This window comes from Salmo salar, chromosome 05 (assembly GCF_965601325.2).
Source record: "Salmo salar chromosome 05, fSalSal1, whole genome shotgun sequence".
NCBI lineage: Eukaryota > Metazoa > Chordata > Actinopteri > Salmoniformes > Salmonidae > Salmo > Salmo salar.
Genome location: NC_138295.1, coordinates 91172501 through 91198631, shown reverse-complemented (window position 1 = coordinate 91198631; position 26131 = coordinate 91172501). Strand labels below are relative to the sequence as shown.

Sequence of the window (26131 nt, the reverse complement as noted above, 5' to 3'; positions counted from 1 at the left end):
GCGCCAGGCCCCACTGTCCTATCTCCCCGCGTCAGGCCCCACTGTCCTATCTCCCCGCGTCAGGCCCCACTGTCCTCTCTCCCCGCGCCAGGCCCCACTGTCCTCTCTCCCCGCGCCAGGCCCCACTGTCCTCTCTCCCCGCGCCAGGCCCCACTGTCCTCTCTCCCCGCGCCAGGCCCCACTGTCCTCTCTCCCCGCGCCAGGCCCCACTGTCCTCTCTCCCCGCGCCAGGCCCCACTGTCCTATCTCACCGCGTCAGGCCCCACTGTCCTATCTCACCGCGTCAGGCCCCACTGTCCTATCTCACCGCGTCAGGCCCCACTGTCCTATCTCACCGCGTCAGGCCCCACTGTCCTCTCTCACTGTGTCAGGCCCCACACGCTCACCATCTGACAGATAAAAACTCTTGTGTCTTGTTCAAAAGATGCTTTTCATCAAATCCTGTTTCAGAGCCAACAGAGATTTTCATCTCTTGAAGAGATTAAAATGGCCTCAATCTCTAACCGGACCAGGTCTGAACCAACAGATCCAACTCAGTAGTCAGTTCACGTTGGGCCAGGCTGGGCAGAGAGGGAGGCAAGGGAGGGAGAGAGGCAGGGGAGGAAGGGAAGAGTGGAGGGGAGGGCTAGTGTCTGTCGGGCCAGTTTCCCCTCAGGGCTGCCACATTCTGATGGCTCAGATAAAATGAGAGAGAGAGAGAGAGAGAGAGAGAGAGAGAGAGAGAGAGAGAGAGAGAGAGAGAGAGAGAGAGAGAGAGAGAGAGGACTGAACAAGGATGGTCTTTGTGTTACTGTACCAGCTAGTGGACAGACAGACATACAGAACAGGGTGGGTGAGAGAAAGACTGAAAAATAGTGAGAGAGTCGAGAGTTACTTACACTGGTGCAGCATAGAGTCTCCATGATGCAAAGGTTGAAAGAGAAGGAGGGAAGAGAAGGAAGAAGGAAAGAAGGAAAGAAGGAAGGAAGAAGGAAGAAGGAAAGAAGGAAAGAAGGAAGGAAGGAAGGAAGGAAGGAAGGAAGGAAGGAAGGGGAAGGAAGAAGGAAGGAACGAAGTAAGGAAGGAAGGAAGGAAGGAAGGAAGGAGGAAGGAAGGAAGGAAGGAAGAGGAAGGAAGGAAGGAAGAAGAGGAAGGAAGGAAGGAGAAGGAAGGAAGGAAGGAGAGAAAAGAGCAGAAAAGAAGGGAAAGGAGAGAAGATAAAGGCTCAATGAATTCAGAAGAAAAATGAAAAGACACTGGAGAGAGAGAGAGAACTCTATAGGTAGATCATTAGAGAGAGAGAACTCTATAGGTAGATCATTAGAGAGAGAGAGAGAACTCTATAGGTAGATCATTAGAGAGAGAGAGAGAACTCTATAGGTAGATCATTAGAGAGAGAGAACTCTATAGGTAGATCATTAGAGAGAGAGAGACTCTATAGGTAGATCATTAGAGAGAGAGAACTCTATAGGTAGATCATTAGAGAGAGAGAGAGAACTCTATAGGTAGATCATTAGAGAGAGAGAGAGAACTCTATAGGTAGATCATTAGAGAGAGAGAACTCTATAGGTAGATCATTAGAGAGAGAGAACTCTATAGGTAGATCATTAGAGAGAGAGAACTCTATAGGTAGATCATTAGAGAGAGAGAGAGAACTCTATAGGTAGATCATTAGAGAGAGAGAGAACTCTATAGGTAGATCATTAGAGAGAGAGAACTCTATAGGTAGATCATTAGAGAGAGAGAACTCTATAGGTAGATCATTAGAGAGAGAGAACTCTATAGGTAGATCATTAGAGAGAGAGAACTCTATAGGTAGATCATTAGAGAGAGAGAGAACTCTATAGGTAGATCATTAGAGAGAGAGAGAGAACTCTATAGGTAGATCATTAGAGAGAGAGAGAGAACTCTATAGGTAGATCATTAGAGAGAGAGAGAACTCTATAGGTAGATCATTAGAGAGAGAGAGAGAACTCTATAGGTAGATCATTAGAGAGAGAGAACTCTATAGGTAGATCATTAGAGAGAGAGAGAACTCTATAGGTAGATCATTAGAGAGAGAGAACTCTATAGGTAGATCATTAGAGAGAGAGAACTCTATAGGTAGATCATTAGAGAGAGAGAGAACTCTATAGGTAGATCATTAGAGAGAGAGAGAGAACTCTATAGGTAGATCATTAGAGAGAGAGAGAACTCTATAGGTAGATCATTAGAGAGAGAGAACTCTATAGGTAGATCATTAGAGAGAGAGAACTCTATAGGTAGATCATTAGAGAGAGAGAGAACTCTATAGGTAGATCATTAGAGAGAGAGAGAACTCTATAGGTAGATCATTAGAGAGAGAGAGAACTCTATAGGTAGATCATTAGAGAGAGAGAGAGAACTCTATAGGTAGATCATTAGAGAGAGAGAACTCTATAGGTAGATCATTAGAGAGAGAGAGAACTCTATAGGTAGATCATTAGAGAGAGAGAGAGAACTCTATAGGTAGATCATTAGAGAGAGAGAGAGAACTCTATAGGTAGATCATTAGAGAGAGAGAACTCTATAGGTAGATCATTAGAGAGAGAGAACTCTATAGGTAGATCATTAGAGAGAGAGAACTCTATAGGTAGATCATTAGAGAGAGAGAGAGAACTCTATAGGTAGATCATTAGAGAGAGAGAGAGAACTCTATAGGTAGATCATTAGAGAGAGAGAACTCTATAGGTAGATCATTAGAGAGAGAGAGAGACTCTATAGGTAGATCATTAGAGAGAGAGAGAGAACTCTATAGGTAGATCATTAGAGAGAGAGAGAGAACTCTATAGGTAGATCATTAGAGAGAGAGAGAGAACTCTATAGGTAGATCATTAGAGAGAGAGAACTCTATAGGTAGATCATTAGAGAGAGAGAACTCTATAGGTAGATCATTAGAGAGAGAGAACTCTATAGGTAGATCATTAGAGAGAGAGAACTCTATAGGTAGATCATTAGAGAGAGGAGAACTCTATAGGTAGATCATTAGAGAGAGAGAACTCTATAGGTAGATCATTAGAGAGAGAGAACTCTATAGGTAGATCATTAGAGAGAGAGAGAGAACTCTATAGGTAGATCATTAGAGAGAGAGAGAGAACTCTATAGGTAGATCATTAGAGAGAGAGAACTCTATAGGTAGATCATTAGAGAGAGAGAGAGAACTCTATAGGTAGATCATTAGAGAGAGAGAACTCTATAGGTAGATCATTAGAGAGAGAGAACTCTATAGGTAGATCATTAGAGAGAGAGAGAGAGAACTCTATAGGTAGATCATTAGAGAGAGAGAGACTCTATAGGTAGATCATTAGAGAGAGAGAACTCTATAGGTAGATCATTAGAGAGAGAGAACTCTATAGGTAGATCATTAGAGAGAGAGAGAACTCTATAGGTAGATCATTAGAGAGAGAGAGAACTCTATAGGTAGATCATTAGAGAGAGAGAGAGAACTCTATAGGTAGATCATTAGAGAGAGAGAGAACTCTATAGGTAGATCATTAGAGAGAGAGAACTCTATAGGTAGATCATTAGAGAGAGAGAGAACTCTATAGGTAGATCATTAGAGAGAGAGAGAACTCTATAGGTAGATCATTAGAGAGAGAGAGAGAACTCTATAGGTAGATCATTAGAGAGAGAGAGAGAACTCTATAGGTAGATCATTAGAGAGAGAGAGAACTCTATAGGTAGATCATTAGAGAGAGAGAACTCTATAGGTAGATCATTAGAGAGAGAGAGAACTCTATAGGTAGATCATTAGAGAGAGAGAGAACTCTATAGGTAGATCATTAGAGAGAGAGAACTCTATAGGTAGATCATTAGAGAGAGAGAACTCTATAGGTAGATCATTAGAGAGAGAGAGACTCTATAGGTAGATCATTAGAGAGAGAGAGAGAACTCTATAGGTAGATCATTAGAGAGAGAGAGAACTCTATAGGTAGATCATTAGAGAGAGAGAACTCTATAGGTAGATCATTAGAGAGAGAGAACTCTATAGGTAGATCATTAGAGAGAGAGAGAGAACTCTATAGGTAGATCATTAGAGAGAGAGAACTCTATAGGTAGATCATTAGAGAGAGAGAACTCTATAGGTAGATCATTAGAGAGAGAGAGAGAACTCTATAGGTAGATCATTAGAGAGAGAGAGAACTCTATAGGTAGATCATTAGAGAGAGAGAACTCTATAGGTAGATCATTAGAGAGAGAGAACTCTATAGGTAGATCATTAGAGAGAGAGAACTCTATAGGTAGATCATTAGAGAGAGAGAACTCTATAGGTAGATCATTAGAGAGAGAGAACTCTATAGGTAGATCATTAGAGAGAGAGAACTCTATAGGTAGATCATTAGAGAGAGAGAGAACTCTATAGGTAGATCATTAGAGAGAGAGAACTCTATAGGTAGATCATTAGAGAGAGAGAGAACTCTATAGGTAGATCATTAGAGAGAGAGAGAACTCTATAGGTAGATCATTAGAGAGAGAGAGAGAACTCTATAGGTAGATCATTAGAGAGAGAGAGAACTCTATAGGTAGATCATTAGAGAGAGAGAACTCTATAGGTAGATCATTAGAGAGAGAGAGAACTCTATAGGTAGATCATTAGAGAGAGAGAACTCTATAGGTAGATCATTAGAGAGAGAGAACTCTATAGGTAGATCATTAGAGAGAGAGAGAACTCTATAGGTAGATCATTAGAGAGAGAGAGAGAACTCTATAGGTAGATCATTAGAGAGAGAGAGAACTCTATAGGTAGATCATTAGAGAGAGAGAACTCTATAGGTAGATCATTAGAGAGAGAGAACTCTATAGGTAGATCATTAGAGAGAGAGAGAACTCTATAGGTAGATCATTAGAGAGAGAGAGAACTCTATAGGTAGATCATTAGAGAGAGAGAACTCTATAGGTAGATCATTAGAGAGAGAGAGAACTCTATAGGTAGATCATTAGAGAGAGAGAGAGAACTCTATAGGTAGATCATTAGAGAGAGAGAGAACTCTATAGGTAGATCATTAGAGAGAGAGAGAACTCTATAGGTAGATCATTAGAGAGAGAGAGAGAACTCTATAGGTAGATCATTAGAGAGAGAGAACTCTATAGGTAGATCATTAGAGAGAGAGAACTCTATAGGTAGATCATTAGAGAGAGAGAGAACTCTATAGGTAGATCATTAGAGAGAGAGAGAACTCTATAGGTAGATCATTAGAGAGAGAGAACTCTATAGGTAGATCATTAGAGAGAGAGAGAACTCTATAGGTAGATCATTAGAGAGAGAGAGAACTCTATAGGTAGATCATTAGAGAGAGAGAGAACTCTATAGGTAGATCATTAGAGAGAGAGAGAACTCTATAGGTAGATCATTAGAGAGAGAGAACTCTATAGGTAGATCATTAGAGAGAGAGAGAGAGAGAGAGAGAGAGAACTCAAGGCTGGAAGGTTAAAGCTTATTCAGGTAAACAATGAGATGGAATCCATTTGAAATGCTTTGGGACATTAACCCAGAGCCGTGTAAATGGCTGTGGTTTAACCTATTAGGACAACAACCAGATCATATCTACCACTACAGGGAGAAAAACACCTCCCATGTGAGTGGCAGGGTAGCAGGGTTGTATTCATTAGTGTTTACCAAAGCAAAACGTTTCAAAACATTGTGCAACAAAAAATGTAAAAACAAGTGTTTCTTACTGGACAAATTCAGATAAAAACCTTCCGTTTCAAGATGTTGTCTTTGGTTTCATGCCTAGTGAATAAGACCCAGGCCTCTCTGTGAGTGTATCACTGATGTACGCCGCTACAAAGACGGGCAGTAATGCTGCTCTTAATGAGATTAATTTAGACAGGAAACACAGGCAGCCTTGATGAAAGGACTTAATTAATACACTACTTAGGGAGGGAGGGAGGATGGGAGGAGAGAGGATAGGAGGGATGGAGGAATGGAGGAGAGATGATGGGAGGGAGGGAGAGAGAGAGGGAGGATGGGAGGAGAGAGGATAGGAGGGATGGAGGAATGGAGGAGAGATGATGGGAGGGAGGGAGGATGGGAGGAGAGAGGATAGGAGGGATGGAGGAATGGAGGAGAGATGATGGGAGGGAGGGAGAGAGAGAGGGAGGATGGGAGGAGAGAGGATAGGAGGGATGGAGGAATGGAGGAGAGATGATGGGAGGGAGGGAGGGAGGGAGGGAGGGAGGGAGGATGGGAGGAGAGAGGATAGGAGGGATGGAGGAATGGAGGAGAGATGATGGGAGGGAGGGAGGATGGGAGGAGAGAGGATAGGAGGGATGGAGGAATGGAGGAGATATGATAGGAGGGAGGGAAGGAGAGAGGATGGGAGGGAAGGAGAGAGGATGGGAGGGAAGGAGAGAGGATGGGAGAGAGGGAGGGAGGAAGGGAGGGAGGAAGGGAGAGAGGATGAGGAGGGAGGGAGGGAGGGAGGAAAGTTAATTAACCATATGGAGGCTATAGGTACAAGAGAGGTATAGGTCTTCTCCTGTCCAAACCTTGAATGGATGAATCCAACCCCATCTCTTTAATGGCTGTGTAATCCAGCCCCATCTCTTTAATGGCTGTGTAATCCAGCCACATCTCTTTAATGGCTGTGTAATCCAGCCCCATCTCTTTAATGGCTGTGTAATCCAGCCCCATCTCTTTAATGGCTGCGTAATCCAGCCCCATCTCTTTAATGGCTGCGTAATCCAGCCCCATCTCTTTAATGGCTGTGTAATCCAGCCCCATCTCTTTAATGGCTGTGTAATCCAGCCCCATCTCTTTAATGGTTGTGTAATCCAGCCCCATCTCTTTAATGGCTGTGTAATGCAGCCCCATCTCTTTAATGGCTGTGTAATCCAGCCCCATCTCTTTAATGGCTGTGTAATCCAGCCCCATCTCTTTAATGGCTGTGTAATCCAACCCCATATCTTGAATGGCTGTGTAATGCAGCCCCATCTCTTTAATGGCTGTGTAATCCAGCCCCATCTCTTTAATGGCTGTGTAATCCAGCCCCATCTCTTTAATGGCTGTGTAATCCAGCCCCATCTCTTTAACGTCTTCGGGCTAGGGGGCAGTATTCGGAAGTTTGGGTGAATGAGGTGCCCAAAGTAAACTGCCTGTTACTCAGGCCCAGAAGCTAGGATATGCATATAATTGATATTGGATAGAAAACACTAAATTTTACAAAACTGTTAAAATAATGTCTGTGAGTATAACAGAACTGATGTAATCCAGTGTAATCCTGTGGCGCGATATTCAAATACCTTAGAAATGCTATTACTTCAATTTCTCAAACATATGACTATTTTACACCATTTTAAAGCCAAGACTCTCGTTAATCTAACCACACTGTCCGATTTCAAAAAGGCTTTACAACAAAAGCAAAACATTAGATTATGTCAGCAGAGTACCCAGCCAGAAATAATCAGACACCCATTTTTCAAGCTAGCATATAATGTCACATAAACCCAAACCACAGCTAAATGCAGCACTAACCTTTGATGATCTTCATCAGATGACAACCCTAGGACATTATGTTATACAATACATGCATGTTTTGCTCAATCAAGTTCATATTTATATCAAAAAACAGCTTTTTACATTAGCATGTGACTAGCATGTGACTAGCATTCCCACCGAACACTTCCGGTGAATTTACTAAATTACTCACGATAAACGTTCACAAAAAACATAACAATAATTTTAAGAATTATAGATACAGAACTCCTATATGCACTCGCTATGTCTGATTTTAAAATAGCTTTTCGGTGAAAGCACATTTTGCAATATTCTGAGTAGATAGCCCGGCATCACAGGGCTAGCTATTTAGACACCCAGCAAGTTTAGCACTCACCAAAGTCAGATTTACTATAAGAAAAATTGTATTACCTTTGCTGTTCTTCGTCAGAATGCACTCCCAGGACTTCTACTTCAATAACAAATGTTGGTTTGGTCCCAAATAATCAATTTCTAAGGTATTTGAATAACGCGCCACGGGATTCAACTGGCTGTTGAGTAGGTGGGACGATCGTCCCACTGGCCCTAGAGAAGTTAATGGCTGTGTAATCCAGCCCCATCTCTTTAATGGCTGTGTAATCCAACCCCATCTCTTTAATGGCTGCGTAATCCAACCCCATCTCTTTAATGGCTGTGTAATCCAGCCCCATCTCTTTAATGGCTGTGTAATCCAGCCCCATCTCTTTAATGGCTGTGTAATCCAGCCCCATCTCTTTAATGGCTGTGATCTCTTTAACCTGTTGGGTCTAGGGGGCAGCATTTGCACATCTGGATAAAAAAAATGTACCCGATTTAATCTGGTTACTAATCCTACCCAGTAACTAGAATATGCATATACTTATTATATATGGATAGAAAACACTCTAAAGTTTCCAAAACTGTTTGAATGGTGTCTGTGAGTATAACAGAACTCATTTGGCAGGCAAAACCCTGAGACATTTTCTGACAGGAAGTGGATACCTGATGTGTTGTATTGACTTTAAACCTCTCCCATTGAAAAACACAGGGGTTTAGGAATATTTTGGCACTTCCTATTGCTTCCACTAGATGTCACCAGCCTTTACAAAGTGTTTTGAGTCTTCTGGAGGGAGATCTGACCGAACAAGAGCCATGGAACGGTGATGTCCCATTAGACACCTGGCGCGCTACTTCATGTTGGGTACCCTCGTTCCAATACGTTATAAAAGGCTATGCATTCGTCCACCTTGAATATTATTCATGTTCTGGTTAAAAAAGGCCCTAATGATTTATGCTATACAACGTTTGACATGTTTGAACGAACGGAAATATATTTTTTCCCCTCGTTCATGACGAGAAGTCCGGCTGGCTTACATCATGTGCTAACGAGACGGAGATTTTTGGACATAAATGATGAGCTTTTTTGAACAAAACTACATTCGTTATGGACCTGTGATACCTGGAAGTGACATCTGATGAAGAGAATCAAAGGTAATGGATTATTTACATAGTATTTTCGATTTTAGATCTCCCCAACATGACGTCTAGTCTGTATCGCAACGCGTATTTTTCTGGGCACAGTGCTCAGATTATTGCAAAGTGTGATTTCCCAGTAAGGTTATTTTTAAATCTGGCAAGTTGATTGCGTTCAAAAGATGTAAATCTATAATTCTTTAAATGACAATATAATATTTTACCAATGTTTTCTAATTTTAATTATTTAATTTGTGACGCTGACTTGACTGCCGGTTATTGGAGGGAAACGATTTCCTCAACATCAATGCCATAGTAAAACGCTGTTTTTGTATATAAATATGAACTTGATAGAACTAAAAATGCATGCATTGTCTAACATAATGTCCTAGGAGTGTCATCTGATGGAGATTGTAAAAGGTTAGTGTATCATTTTAGCTGGTTTTATGGTTTTGGTGACCCTGTCTTTGACTTGACAAAACATTACACACAACTCTTGTAAATGTACTGTCCTAACATACTCTAAATTTATGCTTTCGCCGTAAAACCTTTTTGAAATCGTAAAACGTGGTTAGATTAAGGAGATGTTTATCTTTCAAATGGTGTAACATAGTTGTATTTTTGAAAAATTTGAATTTTGACATTTATTTGGATTCAAATTTGCCGCTCTTGAAATGCACCTGCTGTTGATGGAGTGCACCACAGGTGGCACGCTAGCGTCCCACCTAGCCCCAAGAGGTTAATGGCTGTGTAAACAACAGCAGACACACCAAGCAGTAGCCAATAAGACAATAGGATGAATCCCTTAGAACCATCCTACCATAATGAATCAACCTCCTTATCCTACCTATCCTACCATAATAAATTAACCTCCTATCTTACCATCCTTCCATAATGAATCAACCTCTCTATTCTACCATCCTACCATAATGAATCAACCTCCCTATCCTACCATAATGAATTAACCTCCCTATTTTACCATTTTACCATAATGAATCAACCTCCCTATCTTACCACAATGAATCAACCTCCCTATCCCTGCACCATAATGAATCAACCTCCCGTCTTACCATCCTACCATAATGAATCAACCTCCCTATTCTACCATCTTACCATAATGAATCAACCTCCCTATCCTACCATAATGAAATTAACCTCCCTATCTTACCATCCTACCATAATGAATCAACCTCCCTATCCTACCACAATGAATCAACCTCCCTATCTTACCATGCTACCATAATGAATCAATCTCCCTGTCTTACCATCGTACCATAATGAATCAACCTCCATATTCTACCATCTTACCATAATGAATCAACCTCCCTATCCTACCATCATGAAAATAACCCCCCTATCCTACCATCCTACCATAATGAATCAACCTCCCTATCCTACCATAATGAATCAACCTCCCTATCTTACCATCCTACCATAATGAATCAACCTCCCTATCTTACCATCCTACCATAATGAATCAACCTCCCTATCTTACCATCCTACCATAATGAATCAACCTCCCTGTCTTACCATCCTACCATAATGAATCAACCTCCCTATCTTACCATCTTACCATAATGAATCAACCTCCCTATCCTACCATCTACCATAATGAATCCACCTCCCTATCCTACCATAATGAATCAACCTCCCTATCCTACCATAATGAATCAACCTCCCTATCCTACCATCCTACCATAATGAATCAACCTCCCTATCCTACCATAATGAATCAACCTCCCTATCCTACCATCCTACCATAATGAATCAACCTCCCTATCCTACAATCTTACCATAATGAATCAACCTCCCTATCCTACCATAATGAATCAACCTCCCTATCCTACCATAATGAATCAACCTCCCTATCCTACCATCCTACCATAATGAATCAACCTCCCTATCTTACCATCCTACCATAATGAATCAACCTCCCTATCTTACCATCCTACCATAATGAATCAACCTCCCTATCTTACCATCCTACCATAATGAATCAACCTCCCTGTCTTACCATCCTACCATAATGAATCAACCTCCCTATCCTACCATCTTACCATAATGAATCAACCTCCCTATCCTACCATAATGAATCAACCTCCCTATCTTACCATCCTACCATAATGAATCAACCTCCCTATCCTACCATAATGAATCAACCTCCCTATCCAACCATGGCCAGTAGGCACAGCATGAGGACCTGCTAATTCATTACAGTTAGATAGAACCAGTTAACCTTAATGGTAGACTAAGGATTTTGGCCTTTCAGGACGATAACCAGACATGAGCCAAGGTTAGCTCATCTCCCTGTAACACTCAGTCTGAGATTAGACATGTCTGGAACCCCAAATGAGTGGGGAACCCATGACAGGAAACAGAATGAACAGGATCCTGGCCCTCACACAAAACATATGGTCGTGTAGTGTAGTGTACCATGCATGTCTCCAGGTCCTCCAGCCTTTCTGCCTCATTCAGCTCCGTGGTGGCCCGTTTAGGAGCCCTCTCCTCGGGTACGTCCAGGTCCACAGACTCCTGCTGGACCAGAGGATGCTCCTTCCTCACCAGGTGGTCAGCCTAGGGGGGAGCAAGACATAATGAATATCACACTACTATTACTGTTACTATAGTCACTATTACTGTTACTTTGGTCACTGTTACTATGTTCACTGGTACTGTTACTACGGTCACTATTACTGTCACTATGTTCACTATTACTGTTACTACGGTCACTATTACTGTCACTATGTCCACTATTACTGTTACTACGGTCACTATTACTGTCACTATGTCCACTATTACTGTTACTTTGGTCACTATTACTGTTACTATGGTCACTATTACTGTTACTATAGTCACTATTACTGTTACTATGGTCACTGTTACTATGTTCACTATTACTGTTACTATAGTCACTATTACTGTTACTATGTTAGAATTTTACAGAATATTCAAGCTAATGTGTTGTCATGGTTATCATGAGTAGTGATGTGTTGTCATGGTTATCATGAGTAGTAATGTGTTGTCATGGTTATCATGAGTAGTAATGTGTTGTCATGGTTATCATGAGTAGTGATGTGTTGTCATGGTTATCATGAGTAGTGATGTGTTGTCATGGTTATTATGAGTAGTGATGTGTTGTCATGTTATCATGAGTAGTGATGTGTTGTCATGAGTAGTGATGTGTTGTCATGGTTACCATGAGTAGTGATGTGTTTTCATGTTATCATGACTAGTGATGTGTTGTCATGGTTACCATGAGTAGCGATGTGTTGTCATGGTTACCATGAGTAGTGATGTGTTGTCGTGTTATCATGAGTAGTGATGTGTTGTCATGGTTACCAAGAGTAGTGATGTGTTGTCATGAGTCGTGATGTGTTGTCATGGTTACCATGAGTAGTGATGTGTTGTCATGGTTATCATGAGTAGTGATGTGTTGTCATGTTATCATGAGTCGTGATGTGTTGTCATGGTTACCATGAGTAGTGATGTGTTGTCATGGTTACCATGAGTAGTGATGTGTTGTCATGGTTACCATGAGTAGTGATTGCACTGTATCTCCAGGCATGATTAAGACTCACCAGTGTGTGCTGAGAGCCAGACAGGGCTTCTAGGATCTCATCTACGATACGGTCTGAGAGGAAGGAAGCCAGGCTCAGCTTTACCTCACTAGGAGAGACACAGAGGGGTGAAGAGGAGAGAAACAGAGGGATGAAGTAAGAAAAAGGAGAGATGCTTCATTCATTCCCACTTCACAGGGTCAACACTGAGGCAAGGCTGTGTGGGCCATCAGACCAGCAGGCTGTGAACAACCCTGTGGCGTTCTAAATGACAGTGTGAATCTACACTAGAAGGATAGAGACCTGCACACTGTCCAACTACAGGACCAATAAGTGGGGCTCTAACAATCAGGGCCACTGCTATGAGCAGAACACAGACAGTGACAGAGGATACAGACAGACACGTCATCTCTGTAGATAACACAATACCAGGATACTGCTTCTCAATGTACTCAGGCTTGTCAGCCAGAGGCCCTAGTTCATTCAGCCAAGACAACAAGGACATCGAGGTTAGTGATTTCAGGACAACAGCAAAAATAATGGTGAATTTTAGCAACGTTAGAAAGTTGGGACACCGTTAGTGTGGAGTAAAGTGTCTTGCCATATACAGTGAGGGAAAAAAGTATTTGATCCCCTGCTGATTTTGTACGTTTGCCCACTGACAAAGAAATGATCAGTCTATAATTTTAATGGTAGGCTTATTTGAACAGTGAGAGACAGAATAACAACAAAAAAATCCAGAAAAATGCATCTTAAAAATGTTAGAAATTGATTTGCATTTTAATGAGGGAAATAAGTATTTGACCCCCTCTCAATCAGAAAGATTTCTGGCTCCCAGATGTCTTTTATACAGGTAACGAGCTGAGATTAGGAGCACACTCTTAAAGGGAGTGCTCCTAATCTCAGCCTGTTACCTGTATAAAAGAAACCTGTCCACAGAAGCAATCAATCAATCAGATTCCAAACTCTCCACCATGGCCAAGACCAAAGAGCTCTCCAAGGATGTCAGGGACAAGATTGTAGACCTACACAAGGCTGGAATGGGCTACAAGACCATCGCCAAGCAGCTTAGTGAGAAGGTGACAACAGTTTGTGCGATTATTCGCAAATGGAAGAAACACAAAAGAACTGTCAATCTCCCTCGGCCTGGGGCTCCATGCAAGATCTCACCTCGTGGAGTTGCAATGATCATGAGAGCGGTGAGGAATCAGCCCAGAACTACACGGGAGGATCTTGTCAATGATTTCAAGGCAGCTGGGACCATAGTCACCAAGAAAACAATTGGTAAAACACTATGCCGTGAAGGACTGAAATCCTGTAGCGCCCGCAAGGTCCCCCTGCTCAAGAAAGCACATATACATGCCGTCTGAAGTTTGCCAATGAACATCTGAATGATTCAGAGGACAACTGGGTGAAAGTGTGGTGGTCAGATGAGACCAAAATGGAGCTCTTTGGCATCAACTCAACTCGCCGTGTTTGGAGGAGGAGGAATGCTGCCTATGACCCCAAGAACACCATCCCCACTGTCAAACATGGAGGTGGAAACATTATGCTTTGGGGGTGTTTTTCTGCTAAGAGGACAGGATAACTTCACCGCATCGAAGGGACGATGGACGGGGCCATGTACCGTCAAATCTTGGGTGAGAACCTCCTTCCCTCAGCCAGGGCATTGAAAATGGGTCGTGGATGGGTATTCCAGCATGACAATGACCCAAAACACACGGCCAAGGCAACAAAGGAGTGGCTCAAGAAGAAGCACATTAAGGTCCTGGAGTGGCCTAGCCAGTCTCCAGACCTTAATCTCATAGAAAATCTGTGGAGGGAGCTGAAGGTTCGAGTTGCCAAATGTCAGCCTCGAAACCTTAATGACTTGGAGAAGATCTACAAAGAGGAGGAAATTATAGACTGATCATTTCTTTGTCAGTGGGCAAACGTACAAAATCAGCAGGGGATCAAATACTTTTTTCCCTCACTGTATACACATCAATCAACTCTAGTCTCACCTGATCTTGTTGATGATGTCGACTCCAGACTGTTCCAGCAGGGTGTTCTTGACGAAGCTACGGGGGACCACCATCTTAGCTGTGCTGGCTTTGATCAGGTCCTGACGAAGGTTAGTCTTCCTCATCACATGGGGACAGAGACCCTCCGCAGCATCCACCATGGACTCCAACAGACTCTGATGGAGGAAATACATCACAATCAGGCTCCCTAATCTCTACATCCACCACAGACTGACAGGGATCAAATAGATTACCAGAGCCATCATCACCACCACTAGTGAAATAACATAACAAGGTGCTGGTTATGACAGATCACCACTAGTGAAATAACACAACAAGGTGCTGGTTATGACAGATCACCACTAGTGAAATAACATAACAAGGTGCTGGTTATGACAGATCACCACTAGTGAAATTACACAACAAGGTGCTGGTTATGACAGATCACCACTAGTGAAATAACACAACAAGGTGCTGGTTATGACAGATCACCACTAGTGAAATAACACAACAAGGTGCTGGTTATGACAGATCACCACTAGTGAAATAACACAACAAGGTGCTGGTTATGACAGATCACCACTAGTGAAATAACACAACAAGGTGCTGGTTATGACAGATCACCACTAGTGAAATTACACAACAAGGTGCTGGTTATGACAGATCACCACTAGTGAAATTACACAACAAGGTGCTGGTTATGACAGATCACCACTAGTGAAATTACACAACAAGGTGCTGGTTATGACAGATCACCACTAGTGAAATAACACAACAAGGTGCTGGTTATGACAGATCACCACTAGTGAAATTACACAACAAGGTGCTGGTTATGACAGATCACCACTAGTGAAATAACACAACAAGGTGCTGGTTATGACAGATCACCACTAGTGAAATTACACAACAAGGTGCTGGTTATGACAGATCACCACTAGTGAAATAACACAACAAGGTGCTGGTTATGACAGATCACCACTAGTGAAATAACACAACAAGGTTCTGGTTATGACAGATCACCACTAGTGAAATAACATAACAAGGTGCTGGTTATGACAGATCACCACTAGTGAAATAACACAACAAGGTGCTGGTTATGACAGATCACCACTAGTGAAATTACACAACAAGGTGCTGGTTATGACAGATCACCACTAGTGAAATAACACAACAAGGTGCTGGTTATGACAGATCACCACTAGTGAAATTACACAACAAGGTGCTGGTTATGACAGATCACCACTAGTGAAATAACATAACAAGGTGCTGGTTATGACAGATCACCACTAGTGAAATAACATAACAAGGTGCTGGTTATGACAGATCACCACTAGTGAAATAACACAACAAGGTGCTGGTTATGACAGATCACCACTAGTGAAATAACACAACAAGGTGCTGGTTATGACAGATCACCACTAGTGAAATAACACAACAAGGTGCTGGTTATGACAGGAACAACTGAGTATTCAAAACACATTGTCTTTTGTAGTGTGTTGTTTTGATATATTTTTAAATCTCTGAAATGATGTCATACAGCTCAACCACTAGAATGATTACAACATCTTTAGATCACCCTTAAGGTCAGGATATGGTTGCTAGTGGATATGGTTGCTAGTGGATATGGTTGCTAGTGAGATATGGTAGCTAGTGGATATGGTAGCTAGTGGATATGGTTGCTAGTGGATATGGTTGCTAGTGGATATGGTAGCTAGTGGATATGGTTGCTAGTGGATATGGTTGCTAGTGTGGGGTTGCTAGTGGATATGGTTGCTAGCGGATATGGTTGCTAGTGGATATGGTTGCTAGTGTGGGGTTGCTAGTGGATATGGTTGCTAGCGGATACGGTTGCTAGTGGATATGGTAGCTAGTGGATATGGTAGCTAGTATATATGGTAACTAGTGGATATGGTAGCTAGTGGATATGGTAGCTAGTATATATGGTAGCTAGTGGATATGGTTGCTAGTGGATATGGTTGCTAGTGGATATGGTTGCTAGTATATATGGTTGCTAGTGTATATGGTTGCTAGTAGATATGGTTGCTAGTGTATGGTTGCTAGTGTATGGTTGCTAGTGGTATGGTAACTAGTGGATATGGTAACTAGTGGATATGGTAGCTAGTGGATATGGTGGCTAGTGGATATGGTAGCTAGTGGATATGGTTGCTAGTGGATATGGTTGCTAGTGGATATGGTTGCTAGTGTATGGTTGCTAGTGGATATGGTTGCTAGTGAATATGGTTGCTGGTGGATATGGTTGCTAGTGGATATGGTAGCTAGTATATGGTAGCTAGTGGATATGGTTGCTATTGTATGGTTGCTAGTGGATATGGTTGCTGGTGGATATGGTTGCTGGTGGATATGGTTGCTAGTGGATATGGTTGCTAGTGGATATGGTTGCTAGTGGATATAGGTTGCTTGTGGATATGGTTGCTAGAAAATATGGTTGCTAGTGGATATGGTAACTAGTGTATATGGTTGCTAGTGTATATGGTTGCTAGTATATGGTAACTAGTGGATATGGTTGCTAGTGGATATGGTTGCTAGTAGATATGGTGCTAGTGTGTGGTTGCTAGTAGATTGGTTGCTAGTAGATATGGTTGCTAGTGGATATGGTTGCTAGTAGATATGGTTGCTAGTGGATATGGTTGCTAGTGGATATGGTTGCTAGTGGATATGGTTGCTAGTAGATGTGGTTGCTAGTAGATGTGGTTGCTAGTAGTATGGTTGCTAGTTGATATGGTTGCGAATGGATATGGTAGCTAGTGGATATGGTTGCTAGTATATTGGTAACTAGTGGATATGGTTGCTAGTGGATATGGTTGCTAGTAGATGTGGTTGCTAGTATATATGGTTGCTAGTGTATATGGTTGCTAGTAGATATGGTTGCTAGTGTATGGTTGCTAGTGTGTGGTGCTAGTGGATATGTAACTAGTGGATATGGTAACTAGTGGATATGGTAACTAGTGGATATGGTAGCTAGTGGATATGGTGGCTAGTGGATATGGTAGCTAGTGGATATGGTTGCTAGTGGATATGGTTGCTAGTAGATATGGTTGCTAGTGTATGGTTGCTAGTGGATATGGTTGCTAGTGAATATGGTTGCTGGTGGATATGGTTGCTAGTGGATATGGTTGCTAGTGGATATGGTTGCTAGTAGATATGGTTGCTAGTGGATATGGTGCTAGTGGATATGGTTGCTAGTGGATATGGTAACTAGTGGATATGGTTGCTAGTGGATATGGTTGCTAGTGGATATGGTAACTAGTGGATATGGTTGCTAGTAGAATGGTTGCTAGTGTTTATGGTTGCTAGTAGATATGGTTGCTAGTGGATATGGTTGCTAGTGAATTGGTTGCTAGTAGATATGGTTGCTAGTGGATATGGTTGCTAGTACACATGGTTGCTAGTGGACGTGGTAGCTAGTGGATGTGGTTGCTAGTAGATGTGGTTGCTAGTAGATGTGGTTGCTAGTAGATATGGTTGCTAGTAAATATGGTTGCTAGTGGATATGGTTGCTAGTGGATATGGTAGCTAGTGGATATGGTAGCTAGTGGATATGGTAGCTAGTGGATATGGTTGCTAGAGGATATGGTTGCTAGTTGATATGGTAACTAGTGGATATGGTAGCTAGTGGATATGGTAGCTAGTGGATATGGTAGCTAGTATATGGTAGCTAGTGGATATGGTTGCTAGTGTATGGTTGCTAGTGGATATGGTTGCTAGTGAATATGGTTGCTGGTGGATATGGTTGCTAGTAGATATGGTTGCTAGTGGATATGGTTGCTAGTGGATATGGTTGCTAGAAAATATGGTTGCTAGTGGATATGGTTGCTAGTGGATATGGTTGCTAGTGTATATGGTTGCTAGTATATGGTAACTAGTGGATATGGTTGCTCGTGGATATGGTTGCTAGTAGATATGGTTGCTAGTGAATATGGTTGCTAGTAGATATGGTTGCTAGTGGATATGGTTGGTAGTGGATATAGTTGCTCGTGAATATGGTTGCTAGTGGATATGGTTGCTAGTGGATATGGTTGCTAGTGGACATGGTAGCTAGTGGATATGGTTGCTAGTAGATGTGGTTGCTAGTAGATGTGGTTGCTAGTAGATATGGTTGCTAGTAGATATGGTTGCTAGTGGATATGGTTGCTAGTAGATATGGTAGCTAGTGGATATGGTTGCTAGTATATATGGTAACTAGTGGATATGGTTGCTAGTGGATATGGTTGCTAGTAGATGTGGTTGCTAGTAGATATGGTTGCTAGTAGATATGGTTGCTAGTGGATATGGTAGCTAGTGGATATGGTAGCTAGTGGATATGGTTGCTAGTATATATGGTAGCTAGTATATATGGTTGCTAGTGGATATGGTTGCTAGTGGATATGGTTGCTAGTGGATATGGTAGCTAGTGGATATGGTTGCTAGTGGATATGGTTGCTAGTAGATGTGGTAGCTAGTGGATATGGTTGCTAGTGGATATGGTTGCTAGTGGATATGGTTGCTAGTAAATATGGTAGCTAGTGGATATGGTTGCTAGTAGATATGGTTGCTAGTGGATATGGTTGCTAGTGGATATGGTAGCTAGTGGATATGGTTGCTAGTGGATATGGTTGCTAGTAGATGTGGTAGCTAGTGGATATGGTTGCTAGTAGATGTGGTAGCTAGTGGATATGGTTGCTAGTACTTAAAGCGTTATGGTTTTAAAACGAGGAAAGTCTACAACTCCCAGTGTAATAAACACAGTCTGATAAACCCCTAGTTCCATTACAGCTTCTCTGTCTGGAGGAGAAATCTAACATCTAGCACCAACACAGATCCATTCATCTGACCTACTGATAACTGGAAACTAGTTTGTTGTGTTCCACATGACACCCTATTCCCTATTTGGTGCACTACTTTTGACTAGGGCCCGTATGGCACCCTATTCCCTGTATAGTGTCCTGCAGGGCCCATATGGCCCTGGTCAAAAGTAGTGCACTATATATAGTGAATAGGGTACCAATTGGGACATAACAGTTATCTCCTCTGCCTCGTGGTAGGAAGTAAACCACTGAATTAACACTATAATTAAAGTATGGCCCAATCTCCTCTCGGATGGATACCCAGATTAACAACATGTCATTAACCCTCAGGTTACGACCACTTCAGTGGTCAGTGTGCGTGTCTGTGTCTGTGTCTGTACAGTATGTGTGTTTGTGTGTGTGTGTGTGTGTCTGTGTGTGTGTGTGTGTGTGTGTCTGTGTGTGTGTGTGTATCAGGCTCCCTCACAGAAGTCCTTCTCTCTGCTCTGATTACAGGCTGAGGGAAACAGCTCCTCTGCTGACAACAACCACCACCACAGCATTAAGGCCTGGGAGTTCTGAGCATATTTATTACAGTCCAGCTTCGGGGGGGGGGGGGGGGGGTCTGGAGGGCAGAGAGAGACGAGACGAGGATGTCTGCCTACCTGCCAAGAACATACTGCTGCCCATACCAATAACATCCACTCTTGTCAAACTGTCTTTTAGGATGTCAGAACCCTGCTCTTTTGAAATATACACATTTCTGGAGATGGAACCTGTTCAGAGCAGTATCGTGGCAGCATATTCTAGTCTCATTTATTGTTTTTTATTTTACCCCCTTGTTCGCCCCAATGTCGATCTGGTCTCATCGCTGCAACTCCCCAACGGGCTCGGGAGGCGAAGGTCGAGTCATGCGTCCTCTAATGACCCGCCAAACCATGCTTCTTAACACCCGCCCTCTTAACCCGGAAGCTAGCCGCATGTGCCGCACTATGGGACTCCCGATCACGGCCGGTTGTGATACAGCCCAGGATGGAACCCGGGTCTGTAGTGACGCCTCTAGCTCTGCGAGGCAGTGTGTTAGACCGCTGAACCAGGGTCTGTAGTGACGCCTCTAGCTCTGCGAGGCGGTGTGTTAGACCGCTGAACCCGGGTCTGTAGTGACGCCTCTAGCACTGCGAGGCAGTGTGTTAGACCGCTGAACCAGGGTCTGTAGTGACGCCTCTAGCTCTGCGAGGCAGTGTGTTAGACCGCTGAAACCCGGGTCTGTAGTGACGCCTCTAGCACTGCGAGGCAGTGTGTTAGACCGCTGAACCAGGGTCTGTAGTGACGCCTCTAGCTCTGCGAGGCAGTGTGTTAGACCGCTGCGCTACTTGGGAGACCCCTAATCAACATTTTTAAAACAACCATCATCAGTTCTCTTCAAACATTTACTTCCTTGACTTTTTGTGCCTGTTTAAAACCATGGCCCCTACCTGTAGCTGTTCATCCATGACCCTGGCCACCTCTCCAGCCATGGACTCCAGTTTCTCCTGGATGGGTCCTACTGACTGACCGTTGACCTCTTCTCTGGACGCTGCTCCCAGGTGGTACAGGTTAGGAAGCAGCTGGGGGGAGGAGAGTAGAGAGCAGGAGGAGAGGACAGGACAGGAGGTGGAGAGGAGGAGAGGACAGGAGAAGGAGAGGAGGAGGAGAGGAGGGCAGAGGAGGAGAGAACAGGAAGAGGAGAGGACAGGAGGAGGAGGAGGAGAGGACAGGAAGAGGAGAGGACAGGAGCAGGAGAGGACAGGACAGGAGGTGGAGAGGAGGAGACGACAGGAGGAGAGGACAGGAGGAGGAGAGGAGGACAGGAGGGGAGAGGAGGAGGAGGAGAGGACAGGAGGAGAGGAGGACAGGAGGTGGAGAGGAGGAGGAGGAGGAGAGGACAGGAAGAGGAGAGGACAGGAGGAGGAGGAGAGGAGGATGAGGAGGAGAGGACAGGAAGAGGAGAGGACAGGAGGAGGAGAGGACAGGAAGAGGACAGGAGGAGGAGGAGGAGAGGACAGGAAGAGGAGAGGACAGGAGCAGGAGAGGACAGGACAGGAGGTGGAGAGGAGGAGACGACAGGAGGAGAGGACAGGAGGAGGAGAGGAGGACAGGAGGGGAGAGGAGGAGGAGGAGAGGACAGGAGGAGAGGAGGACAGGAGGTGGAGAGGAGGAGGAGGAGAGGACAGGAGGAGAGGAGGACAGGAGGTGGAGAGGAGGAGGAGGAGGAGAGGACAGGAAGAGGAGAGGACAGGAGGAGGAGGAGAGGAGGATGAGGAGGAGAGGACAGGAAGAGGAGAGGACAGGAGGAGGAGGAGGAGGAGGAGGAGGAGAGGACAGGAAGAGGAGAGGACAGGAAGAGGAGAGGACAGGAGGAGGAGGAGGAGGAGGAGAGGACAGGAGGAGGAGAGGACAGGAGGAGGAGAGGAGGAAAGGGTTAGAAATGGGGTTGTAACATTTAAACTGTTAGGGGATTCTATCTTAGTGTGCAGAATGTTCAATGTTGGATTATGGGTTAGATCTTAACTAAATGACCAGTCACCGTTTTGGAGTTCCTGGCATCCTTCATCAGGTTTTCAGCCGTCTTGACGTCGTCTGAGATCCCGTCTGTCTCTGAGTTCCTCAGGGAGTTGAGATGGTCCTGGACTTTCACACAGATCCTGTCAATCATCTGAAGAACAACAACAAGAAGAAGAAGAGTGTGAGACAGGAACAAAGCAGTTCTGTCTAGCAGTGAAACCCTTAACTCAAGATGGAAGACAATCTGAGAGGAATAGTAGACAGGACTTCAGAGCATCTTGAGGAGAAACTTGAATCATCTTCAGATGCCAATACAATCTCTTTACGCTCCTCTCAAATTACAGGAAATACAAACCGTCACACATCTTCACCATGAAATGAATCACTAAGAATCGTGTCTCATCTTAACCATGAAATGAATCACTAAGCACTGTGTCTCATCTTCACCATGAAATGAATCACTAAGCACTGTGTCTCATCTTAACCATGAAATGAATCACTAAGCACTGTGTCTCATCTTAACCATGAAATGAATCACTAAGCACTGTGTCTCATCTTAACCATGAAATGAATCACTAAGCACTGTGTCTCATCTTCACCATGAAATGAATCACTAAGCACTGTGTCTCATCTTCACCATGAAATGAATCACTAAGCACTGTGTCTCATCTTCACCATGAAATGAATCACTAAGCACTGTGTCTCATCTTCACCATGAAATGAATCACTAAGAATCGTGTCTCATCTTCACCATGAAATGAATCACTAAGAATCGTGTCTCATCTTCACCATGAAATGAATCACTAAGAATCGTGTCTCATCTTCACCATGAAATGAATCACTAAGAATCGTGTCTCATCTTCACCATGAAATGAATCACTAAGAATCGTGTCTCATCTACACCATGAAATGAATCACTAAGAATCGTGTCTCATGTTCACCGTTAAATGCCTAAGCATCGTGTCTCACATAGTAACCGAGTCAGGTTTGTAGGCCTCCTTGCTCGCACACGCTTTTTCAGTTCTTCCCACAAATGTTCTATAGGGTGAGGTCAGGGCTTTGTGATGGCCACTCCAATACCTTGACTTTGTTGTCCTTAAGCCATTTTGCCACAACTTTGGAAGTTTGCTTGGGGTCATTGTCCATTTGGAAGACCCATTTGCGACCAAGCTTTAACTTCCTGACTGATGTCTAGAGATGTTGCGTCAATATATCCACATAATTTTCCTTCCTCATGATGCCATCTATTTTGTGAAGTGCACCAGTCCCTCCTGCAGCAAAGCACCCCCACAACATGCTGCTGCCACACAATCAAAACAGTTAGCCTGTCCCCTGCTCCCACAAGTGACCTCAGTGTTAACCAGTGGTCAGGGGAGACAGTTTCACAGGAGGGACCTCAGTGTTAACCAGTGGTCAGGATAGACAGTTTCACAGGAGGGACCTCAGTGTTAACCAGTGGTCAGGGGAGACAGTTTCACAGGAGGGACCTCAGTGTTAACCAGTGGTTTCACAGTTTCACAGGAGGGAGATTACAGGCTGTTAGTGCGGTGATTAAACACAATGCTACGCTCAATAACTCAACTAAATCAAGTCGAGCTAGGACCCCTGTGTTGCTGACCCCCGTGTTGCTGACCCCCGTGTTGCTGACCCCTGTGTTGCTGACCCCCGTGTTGCTGACCCCCGTGTTGCTGACCCCCGTGTTCCCACCCCCCGTGTTGCTGATCCCCGTGTCGCTGACCCCCGTGTTCCCGCCCCCCGTGTTCCCGCCCCCCGTGTTGCTGACCCCCGTGTCGCTGACCCACGTGTCGCTGACCCCTGTGCTGCTGACCCCTGTGCTGCTGACCCCGGTTTTACCTCTGCAGCTGTATTTAGATGGTACTGTATTTTTAAATACTGTTGTGCGTGTGTCACCTGTTGAGTGGTGGTGGTAACGATCCCCTGTTGGAGGCGGTAGGCCTGCTCCTGGAGGTATTGACGAGTCTCATGGTTCCGGAACAGGTAGTTCTCAATCTGACGAGAGCAGAGAGCATTACTCTGTCAGCCATTTGTCATAGCAATGATATCCAAGAAGCAAAATGGTTGTAACTCATTGTATTTGTGTGTTAGGTGAATATATATGTTAGAATTGTTTTTGTACCCAGACTACACAATAAATCCCAAATGGAAAAATAACGATATTGATTGATAGTTCAACCATGGTTCAACCAGGTCCTCAGAGGTTTTAAGAGCCTGACTCACCTTCAGTCTTCTCTGGGTTTTAAGAGCCTGACTCACCTTCAGTCTTCTCTGGGTTTTAAGAGCCTGACTCACCTTCAGTCTTCTCTGGGTTTTAAGAGCCTGACTCACCTTCAGTCTTCTCTGGGTTTTAAGAGCCTGACTCACCTTCAGTCTTCTCTGGGTTTTAAGAGCCTGACTCACCTTCAGTCTTCTCTGGGTTTTAAGAGCCTGATTCACCTTCAGTCTTCTCTGGGTTTTAAGAGCCTGACTCACCTTCAGTCTTCTCTGGGTTTTAAGAGCCTGACTCACCTTCAGTCTTCTCTGGGTTTTAAGAGCCTGACTCACCTTCAGTCTTCTCTGGGTTTTAAGAGCCTGACTCACCTTCAGTCTTCTCTGGGTTTTAAGAGCCTGACTCACCTTGAGTCTTCTCTGGGTTTTAAGGGCCTGACTCACCTTCAGTCTTCTCTGGGTTTTAAGAGCCTGATTCACCTTCAGTCTTCTCTGGGTTTTAAGAGCCTGACTCACCTTGAGCAGGGCGTCCTCAGTCTTCTCTGGGCTGGCTTTGAGAGCCTGACTCACCTTGAGCAGGGCGTCCTCAGTCTTCTCTGGGCTGGCTTTGAGAGCCTGACTCACCTTGAGCAGGGCGTCCTCAGTCTTCTCTGGGCTGGCTTTGAGAGCCTGACTCACCTTGAGCAGGGCGTCCTCAGTCTTCTCTGGGCTGGCTTTGAGAGCCTGACTCACCTTGAGCAGGGCGTCCTCAGTCTTCTCTGGGCTGGCTTTGAGAGCCTGACTCACCTTGAGCAGGGCGTCCTCAGTCTTCTCTGGGCTGGCTTTGAGAGCCTGACTCACCTTGAGCAGGGCGTCCTCAGTCTTCTCTGGGCTGGCTTTGAGAGCCTGACTCACCTTGAGCAGGGCGTCCTCAGTCTTCTCTGGGCTGGCTTTGAGAGCCTGAGACGCATCGATGATGGGGATAGGCATGAACCGGATGGTGAAGTTTCTGTCAAGGAGATGGACAGTCTCATAAATGTAGCATAGTTTAAACACATAGTATAATGTATTTATTCATTACAGTCATATTTAACCATATATTGTCATTCATATTTGATTGCTGTATTCATATTTAAACAGATATTATGACCCGATTAGTTATAGAAATCTGAATTGGTTTAACAGCCAGTCATGAACTATTGTAATATTCCTGACTATTATAATGTGGCAGTATAGGTTCTAACATTATAATGTATACAGTATCTGATTCAACTAATGTGATTCTTTTAGCATTATAATGCATACAGTATCTGATTCAACTAATGTGATTCTTTTAGCATTATAACGCATACAGTATCTGATTCAACTAATGTGATTCTTTTAGCATTATAATGCATACAGTATCTGATTCAACTAATGTGATTCTTTTAGCATTATAATGCATACAGTATCTGATTCAACTAATGTGATTCTTTTAGCATTATAATGCATACAGTATCTGATTCAACTAATGTGATTCTACCTGTTAGCATTATAATGCATACAGTATCTGATTCAACTAATGTGATTCTTTTAGCATTATAATGCATACAGTATCTGATTCAACTAATGTGATTCTACCTGTTAGCATTATAATGCATACAGTATCTGATTCAACTAATGTGATTCTTTTAGCATTATAATGTATACAGTATCTGATTCAACTAATGTGATTCTACCTGTTAGCATTATAATGCATACAGTATCTGATTCAACTAATGTGATTCTACCTGTTAGCATTATAATGCATACAGTATCTGATTCAACTAATGTGATTCTACCTGTTAGCATTATAATGCATACAGTATCTGATTCAACTAATGTGATTCTTTTAGCATTATAATGTATACAGTATCTGATTCAACTAATGTGATACTACCTGTTAGCATTATAATGCATACAGTATCTGATTCAACTAATGTGATTATTTTAGCATTATAATGTATACAGTATCTGATTCAACTAATGTGATTCTTTTAGCATTATAATGTATACAGTATCTGATTCAACTAATGTGATTATTTTAGCATTATAATGCATACAGTATCTGATTCAACTAATGTGATTCTTTTAGCA

The 26131-nt window shown here is 43.3% G+C and overlaps 1 protein-coding gene across 4 annotated transcripts in view; it reads right to left on the bottom strand.

Annotated features, from left to right (window-relative positions):
- Positions 1 to 26131, bottom strand: part of LOC106598556 (F-actin-uncapping protein LRRC16A) — a 286920-nt gene that overhangs the window by 24935 nt on the left and 235854 nt on the right. For all 4 annotated transcript variants that reach the window (XM_082975967.1, XM_082975965.1, XM_082975966.1 and 1 more), the window contains exons 23-29: positions 24932 to 25025; positions 23723 to 23821; positions 21834 to 21962; positions 20743 to 20874; positions 14484 to 14659; positions 12502 to 12589; positions 11357 to 11497 (exon numbers count right to left, since the gene is read on the bottom strand). In XM_082975967.1, the coding sequence (XP_082832093.1) occupies positions 11357 to 11497; positions 12502 to 12589; positions 14484 to 14659; positions 20743 to 20874; positions 21834 to 21962; positions 23723 to 23821; positions 24932 to 25025 (859 nt within the window). The remainder of the gene's footprint in view (positions 1 to 11356; positions 11498 to 12501; positions 12590 to 14483; positions 14660 to 20742; positions 20875 to 21833; positions 21963 to 23722; positions 23822 to 24931; positions 25026 to 26131) is intronic.